Source organism: Spinacia oleracea, chromosome 2, assembly GCF_020520425.1.
Source record: "Spinacia oleracea cultivar Varoflay chromosome 2, BTI_SOV_V1, whole genome shotgun sequence".
Taxonomy (NCBI): domain Eukaryota; kingdom Viridiplantae; phylum Streptophyta; class Magnoliopsida; order Caryophyllales; family Amaranthaceae; genus Spinacia; species Spinacia oleracea.
The window spans coordinates 109,128,749-109,137,588 of NC_079488.1; the positions used below are offsets into that span (position 1 = coordinate 109,128,749).

At 35.7% G+C, this 8,840-nt stretch overlaps 2 protein-coding genes across 2 annotated transcripts; both read right to left on the reverse strand.

Annotated features, from left to right (window-relative positions):
• Positions 1-1,238: 1,238 nt before the first annotated feature.
• Positions 1,239-4,942, reverse strand: LOC110782095 (uncharacterized). The gene is made up of 5 exons (XM_021986178.2): positions 4,533-4,942; positions 3,625-3,749; positions 3,308-3,399; positions 1,702-1,788; positions 1,239-1,612 (listed from the first exon to the last, which is right to left on the reverse strand). Exons 1-5 carry the CDS (start codon positions 4,874-4,876, stop codon positions 1,505-1,507), a joined length of 756 nt encoding a protein of 251 aa, XP_021841870.2. The 5' UTR covers positions 4,877-4,942; the 3' UTR covers positions 1,239-1,504.
• Positions 4,943-6,581: 1,639 nt separating this feature from the next.
• LOC110782201 (probable serine/threonine-protein kinase WNK6) lies at positions 6,582-8,255 on the reverse strand. The gene is made up of 2 exons (XM_021986328.2): positions 6,843-8,255; positions 6,582-6,782 (listed from the first exon to the last, which is right to left on the reverse strand). The coding sequence occupies exons 1-2, from the start codon at positions 8,253-8,255 to the stop codon at positions 6,582-6,584; spliced, it is 1,614 nt and encodes a 537-aa protein (XP_021842020.2).
• Between the last annotated feature and the right edge of the window lie 585 nt (positions 8,256-8,840).

Below are 8,840 nucleotides of genomic sequence, written 5' to 3' on the forward strand. Positions count from 1 at the left end.
TGGATTCCTGACCTCAGATCAGAAACTACAGCCGTAGCAAGTAAAAAAAATAAAGGGAGCGTCTGTTGGTAAATTGATCAGTTGTTACAAGCAGTTGACGACAGAGCTATTTCACTAAGCCTTGTTCTCTTCACCTGATGTGGTCTGATTTTTATAGCTTATGGTCTGGTCTGGTCTGAATGTTTTCTGTGATTGCCTTTGCTCTTTCAGGTCGGGTCAGATCTGGTCTGATTTTTCTAGTGGGGTCTAATAAGCAGTAAGGATAAGGTGAAGAGAACAAAGCCTAAGGCTTGTTTCAACTCTATAAATCTTACTTTACCTTGTTGGAACTTGTTTTAAGTGTGAACAGAGGTGAAAATAACAAAGCCGTGTAGGACAGGCTTTAGCATCTAAGAAATTCTCATACAAAAGTTGATTCCTCTGCTGCCTTGCAATGGGTTAATCCTAACAAGAACTGCATGGTGGTGCAAGAGTTCTGAGAAAAGGACGGAACACAATCACTACTAAGACCAGCTAGCCACATCAAGAAAGGTATACTACTGTACATGTTGCAGAAACACACTGTAATACGAGTAAATAGGTAAAGAGAACACTGACCGTTTTCATTGGTGCTCGTTTGGCTACCTCTGTCCATACTTGAGGTGGTCTTCTACTAGCCAGGGACCCAGGGTAGTCTTTGTCCCACATGAGTTTTGTGCATAAATCTTCCAATCTTCTCACATTTTCATTGCATTTGCTGATTTTCATTACAAAATTAATCAGCTCAAAAATAGATCCACAACTAACTCTACTACAAATTCTGAAGCAAGAAAGAAGACAAATAAGGACTGTTTTTTTTGTATTGAACCATTAATATGCAGTCTATAGGTAAATTTCTACTGCATTGATGTGAGGGATCAGGGATGCTTAAGGTATCCCAAAAAAGTCCAAAACACAACAAAGCAGACAAGAACTTCAAGAAGGATGCGATCCCTTACCCGAACGAGAACTGACTATTCAGCACCTCATTGTGATTTTTGTGACAGAAAAGCTTTCACCTCCACCCTATGATTTTCCCACTTCTTCAGAAATTTTACTTCAGTACCTGAAAGTAGAGGTGGCCAACAATCATAATCTGCAGTCAAGAAGAGTAAACTTTAGATGTATATGGTGAGTTAATACTGTTGTGTATGATTACATGTGGATTAGACAAATACAATTATTCAAGGTACACCAGCATACACTGCCTCGGTGCCACATATAAATTAAACATAACTTTACATAACAGTCATTTAGCATAACTGAATACAACATAATCTTTGGCATAACGGAATACAAATGCAATCTTTGGCAATACATCACAGTAAGCTAAATGACACAGAATAAAAGGCTGTCCTAGGAGAATCAAATAGTTTCTTAAGCTTAATTACAGCAGAAAATAAGCACTAGGTGACTATGCTAAAAGCTTTGGCTTGCTTCATTATCCTTGATTAAAAGTTAAAACAAAGAACACAACAAATACAGATTACGCAGAACCCTTTGAGCGTAGTTTCTTGGAAAGCTCCATTATTATGGGTCTCTCTTTTATATCCTGCTCATTCTTGTGGTGCCATTTCTTTGAAGTGGTTTCAGCCTAAAATTGCAAATTCCAAGTTATTACACAAGCATGCATGAAAGCTAAACAAAATATACTCATCAGTCAAACCTAGTGAGTTCACATACCCAGTTTCTCAGGGGGGCTAACTGTTCCTTGGCAGTTTCGAATTTTGGCTGGAGTAAATCCTTTCCCTTTGTCCGTATATCATCACTCTGTAATGCATAAGCTTCAAGTAAGCTGACATATCAAGGAAACACATCACATAGGACCAGGATTCCAACAGGTTGAAATACTAAAGTCCAACTTGACTTGTTAACTCTTGTAAATGGTGGATATGGAACACCTCAGCTTATTATTTAAAAGATCCAAGTACATATAAAGCTCAGAAAGAAACTAAAACATACTAAAAGCTTTAGACTAAAGATTTATTTACTATGGCTATTCCTACTTCTGCATCATGGATGTTGAAGAAGATATGGTGTTGTAGGGTCTTGGTTTTAACAGGAGCTGGAAATGAGATTTTTCAGACACCTGTGGGTTTTCAATAAAGAAGACGTATAAGACTCTTTGTGGTGATTTTGAGAAAGTAGGATGGAGGAGAATGCTTTGTAATAATTTGCAAATCCAATTTTTTTTTTTCATTCTTTCGCTTGACATCCAAGGGAGGCTTCCTACCAAGGATAGATTGCAAAATAGGGCATCACTACTTACGGTGTGTGCATGCTGTGTAATACGGACTTCGGAGATGGAAAGTGTGCAACATTTATTTTTTGTGTGAATACTCTAGGGCAGTATGGGCTAAACTTTTGTTGCTGTTCAAGATCCATAATAGTCCTGGGTGTATGAGTGAAGAGATGCAGTTTGCTATAAGTACGAGCAAGAAAACTACAGGAATCAGTAAGTTCTTGCTGTGTTTTCGGAGACCATTTATAGCCTGTGGCTTAAGAAAAATCAGGGGGTTTTTGATGGCAGAAGTCAGCCTGTGGATTAGGTTATGAGAGTGATTATATATTCAGGGTGGCCTGCAGGTGTAAAGATTCAGACAAAGCTTTCCTGATGCTTTGATGGTTCTATACTATTTGTATAGTTTCGTTATTTCTGTTGTTTTGGTGTGTTGCGGTTTTGGTGTAAGGCTTGGTTGTACACTTGTACGTATTTAAACTTCTTTTGGTAATAAAATCCTTTATTTTCCCCAAAAAAAGAAGCTGTTTTCCAAAAATGCTAACCAAAACAGAAAGCCTAAATTGGTTAATCACTCTGAAGCATTTTCAACTTGGTTCCAAACTTCCAATTTCTGCAGCAAGCCTAAACTGCAACCACTGTCTTCTTAATAAAAAAGACATATCCATGCTTATATAGTTATATCCCTTATTATCTTACGAAGGACTCCCAAAAATCCCGGATCCATGATACCGGGTATGGTTTTGGATATGCATAAACTCTACAACACAAAGGCTCTCTTTTAATATCCCAAGACACAAGCTCTCCAACCACAAAAATGATACAATCCTCCCAAGTCTTAAGTCAAGTTGATGAACAATTGGATTGTACTACACAATATTCCTTAAATACCTTAACTTCTGTTCTATTACTTCACTCAACACTGGGAATCGGTTCAATTTAGCCAAGCATCACAACATGTCAAGAAATTTACTAGGTTTCGCATTTGTGTATCACAACATGTTCAAGATACACAAATGATTGCAGGAAAGAGCAATTCATAAAACTTACAGTGTGAAGGTTTAGCTTTGATGTAAGGAATCCAAAAGTAAGAGCAGCGCTACCAAAGATGATTGCAGTAGCAGCAGCAAAGGCGACCCCAACTAAAATATTAAAAAATAAATACATTGTTAATCAATTACTGTAGCATAATACAAAACAAATGGGAATACTTGACAAGTTCATCTTCAGCTGAGATTATCGAGCATAATCAATCGATGCAGCATTAGGTTCGGCTCATCAAATCGAAATCAAGAAACAAGCTTAAGAGGCAGAAATGACTAGAGGGTGAAGGCAAGTAGGCAACAAGCCAGGAAAGGAATACATACTATGTGCAAGACCTTCAGCTGCAGCTTTCACTTTTTCAGGATTAGTGTACGTTCGTTGATGGTCAAGCCGCAACTCATTAGCTGTTGATGCCGTAACTGACCCCGCCGCCTCCGGCATCTGCCACCTGTATCCACCATAACATTTGACATGATCAACCTTACCATCTACTTGGATAAATTTGAGGCAATGCAGGACAATGTAAGATATTACACTACTCTTTATCATTCTACAGTACAGTTCAGTTTTAAAAGATTCTGTAATTAACCCACGAACCGCGAACTGAAAAAGCGAATTATAACACGAAAATGGTAAAATTTTGGTCTAATTTAGCAAGGTAGGTGCCGAATTCTGAACCCGTACCCAATCTCAAACTAGTGAATCAGGTAACAGTGGTACAGTTCCCCAACCTAAGACATCAAAAACCATATTTATACCATGCATCTACTTGGATAAATTTGAGGCAATGCTGGACAAATGTAAGATATTACACTACTCTTTATCATTCTACAGTACAGTTCAGTTCAGTTTTAAAAGATTCTGTAATTAACCCACGAAATGCGAACCGAAAAAGCGAATTATAACACGAAAATGATAAAATTTTGGTCCAATTTAGCAAGGTAGACAGCGAGTTCTGAACCCATACCCAATCTCATGCTAGTGAATCAGGTAACAGTGGTACAATTCCCCAACCTAGACATCAAAAACCATATTTATACCATTAAAAATTGCTTGAATTTCCTTTCATATTCATCCAAATCAAAGTACAAAACTAATGCAAATGAATTCATATTTTCAGTAGTCGTTGATTAATATATTCAAAAAAGAAGAGAACTTAATCTTATAATAAACGCATAAAATAAAGTAATTAGTTCTAATTAAGTAGATTGAATTTAAAAAGAAAGAGAACCTCTTGGGACCAAGGGTAACTTGAGGAAGAGAGAGAAAACCACGAAGAGGGTTCAAAACATCAGGAGAAACAGAATTGCCCAAATCGCCATTTGAGGGATTTCGAAGTGCCCATTTGATAGAAGAATCGGAAGGTAGCTCCGTCCGATAAAACTTCGCCGGAAGTGAGTGTCGGAGAATCTCAGGGAGGATATCGGCCGCCTGAGATTCTGTGGAGGGAGAATTAGGGAATTGGGGGGTTTTGGTTTTAGGGGTTTTCTCCGCCAGACGAGTAACCGCGCGTTTGGATTCTTCGAAGAAGAAGGCTGCCTCCTTCCCTGCCAATCTCCCCGCCAGAAAACTCATTCTCTCTTTTCTGGTTTCTTCCCAGGTACTAGTCCAATCTTCCTCAAAATTTACATAAATTCTTAATTTACTTCTTACCCGGTTTTGACTTGGTCATTTATCTCATTAATAAATTCATAATGTTAAAACTAGTGGTTTTTTTTTTTTGTTTTTTTTTTTCAGGGGATCGAACACGGGTCCTCCCTACCAAGTTCAACCCCAATCACCACTGAATCAACAGACAATTGGTGTTAAAACTAGTTTGTGCTCGTGCGGTCACATGGATATTTATTATCGTATCAACTTTTTTTTTAATAGTAATTGGATTTATTGATATATTTGTGTTTTTTTATTTATTGTAATAGTGTTATACACACGTCGCGTACATATTAGAGAATTTACGTGAACACTTTATAATTCTAATAAAATTATGCGGTCTTAAAAATAAATTGCATCGGAATTTATATTCATATTGTTTATGCACATTATATTTACTTGAGATTTCAACAACATAACTTTAATCCTGATATAATCATGTGGTTATAAGTTATAGCATAAGAGATTATTTATTAACGAAATTATTGATATACGGAGTACATGATATGTTTTGAAAAAAAATTAAGGAAGAATATTATTTACGGGGTAGTAAATTAAATGATAATTGAGCGGATCATATTAAGAGCAAGTTTTTTTTGTTATTTTAATGCATAAGCAATTTAAATATTGATCAATTGGAGAAAAATTAGACAACTTCAGTGAACATCAAAGCATGAAGCTTCTCAAGAGTTGGTTTGGGGACAAAATATTGGTAATTATAAAGTTGATGAAATCAGTTTGTCCCATTTGAATGCGCCATATGTTAATTGTACATCCTAACACTACATGACAATTAAAATCCCTTTATACAAACACAAGACATTTAAGATGTCAATACTCACATAAAATGTCACATATTGTATCGCGTGTATAAACACTAATATCTCTACCGGCCAACTCTTGAGGACATACATTAGTTTCACAATACACGAAGAGTCTTAGAATCTTTTCCGTATTGATATAACAAAGTATCGCTAACACCTATATTGAGAATTATTTTCGTATTGAATGGATAGTACTCGGTATTTAAAATTGACATAGAAAATATGATGTTCTTTAACAAACAAATACAAGTCCAACTTTTTTAAAGTCTCTTTGTGAATTTTTAATCAAGATTTATTTGGGCCCTTAATTTTACAAGAAGTTTGGACCCTCAATTTTAAAAGTTCAACTCATTACAAGCCAACTTTGTTGTAGGAAATCTTGCCATTTAATTTAGACAGTTAGGTATTGCTAGTAACCAATATATTGTGTATAAACGACATATATGCACTCTTGACATTACCAGTCATACTTATTAATTATCAAAACATCTGCCATACTGTATAAAATTACTGAAGCAACATATTCACATAGACACCACTTTTGTATTCCTTCTGATATCAGACACCACTGTTGTTCAAATAATAGAATCAGTCAAGTTTTTGTTCAAATAATATCAGTGCAAGATGTAAGAAGATACAAAATTATTCACTTTTCTACTGATCAAGTATTATGGACTTGAAATTAAACTAGCATTAACTAACGTACCACTCCAAATTACATAAAACAAAAGGTAAAACCATTTATTCAAAAATGCTGCAACAAAATTGTATAGCTAGCAATATAGTACGTCTATTATAGCTAAAATTTAGGGCTCTGGGTTGCTGCAAACGGATGACAGCAGCTTCCCTAAACAACTAAGAATTCCATTATTCTCAGCCTCAGCTTCATCTCCATTGGACTGGAAGTAAGATAATGTCGGAAAATTTCGCTGATTCAATATCTCACGTATCCTATTCAGCCTGGCTATGGGATTATCATCATCATCATCATACACTTCCAAACCCACCTCATCACCATCATCATCATCATCACCATTATCATCATCATCATCATCATCATATTCAACATCAGCATCATATTCAACATCAGCATCATATTCAACATCAGATGGGTTCTCAGAAAATAAGATGCCAAGATTATAATCTAATTCCACATCATCAGCATCATATTCAACATCAGATGGGTTCTCAGCAAATAAGTTGCCAAGATTATAATCTAATTCCTCTGACATCAACTTCTGATTAACAGTAGTAGTATCAGGTTGATAATGCAGGACCATTAGTTCTGTTCTTAGTTGTTTTATTATCTCAGTAACCACTGCAACATCTTCACTTGACAACTTCAGTTGTGTAGCAATCTTCTCCTTGACAAACTCATCAATGTTACCTGTTTCCATTCCCATTGGGTACTCAAACTTCATCTTATTTTCAACCTTATACCTACCTCCAACTCCAACAGTATAAACAATACTCAAACTCATTGGTACAATAACATCCCGCTTCATACTCCCTTTTAATTTGAATATCTTGTCCTCACACTTCATCTCCTTCACAAGCTGCCGTAATCCATCCACCTGAGCACTCGTGACTTGACTCAGACTTAACTCGGCTTGACTCATACTTGACTCGGCTTGACTCACAACTGCAACAAACGGGTGCTTCAAAAGCTCAAATGCAGGGTATCTGAAAGATTCAGGAGCAAGACACATATCAAGAAACTCCTTAATCTGTGGATTTGTCACAGTGTTTAGTATATCAGGCTTTACACCAGCCATAATCTTTTTGTAGATCTCATTCATGTTTCTGCATTCTTTGTAAGGCATTTTTCGAGTGATCATCCGTAATACGCACATCCCAAAAGAATAAATGTCAACCATCTCATTATAATTTCCTTGGAAAATTTCTGGTGCAATGAACGGTGGTGTACCATAATAACCGTGTGCACTACTCCCTGGTTCAATTAACTTTGCGAAACCAAAATCACCCAATTTAACCGTACCAGAATTTCCATCAACAAAGATGTTTAATAACTTAACATCACGATGAGCAATTGGAGGATCAAGACTGTGAAGATAATTCAACCCTTCTAGAATCTGTCTACACCAATTCTTGGTTGATGTATGATTTACAGGAACGTGTTTGACGATGTAGTGTAACAGAGTCTCTGATGAAAAAAACTCAGTAATCAAGTGAATTTTACTGTTTGAATAATCAATCCAAAAATGATAGCATTTCACTATATTTTCATGATCTAACAACTTCATCAATTCAGCTTCTGCAATCAAATAATGAAGATTTGAAGCAGAGTTTAATATTTCATCTTCTAAAACTACCACGCTCCAAGCAATTTCTATGCCGTTTATCTCATCAAATCCTTTGTAAACTCTTTTCCGAAGCCCTTTTCCTAACAACTTCTTGTACCTTACGTATTGCCCTGTTGGGTCTCTCTCTGCAACCTGTAAAACACTGCTCGAAGACATTGCTTAACAACACCAAGAACCCAGAAATTAGAATAAGATTTGAATTGGATGGGATGATTTCTTTTCTACTGGAGTTTTGCGAGAATGAACGTTTTCTTGAATGTGGAAGAAATATATGAAAGGATTAATTTGAAGAATAAATGGAACTGAATGATTTGTGGATTGATTGATATTTATAAGTGATATCCAAACTGATGATTAATCTGTTCTGGCATTAACGGGGTATTAAGTTAAGTCGGTAATCAAGAAATCGAAAATACCCTTTCTTGATTTTTTTATTTAAAAGAAAATAATAATAAGAGGGTTAATCTGTTATGGTATTAAGTGACTGATTCTCACCGTTACAACAGATAAGTTTTTAGTTATATTTAAGTAAATCGCACTAGGATGTGTAAGTTGTCTATCTTAATTTTTGCTCTTAATAACTACGAGTATATATTTGTTATTTAAGTCATAAATCTTAATCATTACGACTAAACATCATTTATGCTAACTAGTTACTCCGTAATAAATAGGTTATAGATTTATCATTACAAGTTATTTTGTATTCGATAACAACCTACTGTATTAATTTTGGATAGTAAC

Excerpts from the sequence above, each read along its gene's own strand:
- LOC110782095 (XM_021986178.2), bottom strand. The coding sequence starts at position 4,876 with ATGAGTTTTCTGGCGGGGAGATTGGCAGGGAAGGAGGCAGCCTTCTTC. Across the intron at positions 3,750-4,532 it reads GTTACCCTTGGTCCCAAGAG|GTGGCAGATGCCGGAGGCGG; the intron begins GTTCTCTTTCTT and ends TGGTGGATACAG. Across the intron at positions 3,400-3,624 it reads AGCTGAAGGTCTTGCACATA|TTGGGGTCGCCTTTGCTGCT; the intron begins GTATGTATTCCT and ends TTAATATTTTAG.
- LOC110782201 (XM_021986328.2), bottom strand. The coding sequence starts at position 8,255 with ATGTCTTCGAGCAGTGTTTTACAGGTTGCAGAGAGAGACCCAACAGGG. Across the intron at positions 6,783-6,842 it reads ATGTTGAATATGATGCTGAT|GTGGGTTTGGAAGTGTATGA; the intron begins GTTGAATATGAT and ends GATGGTGATGAG.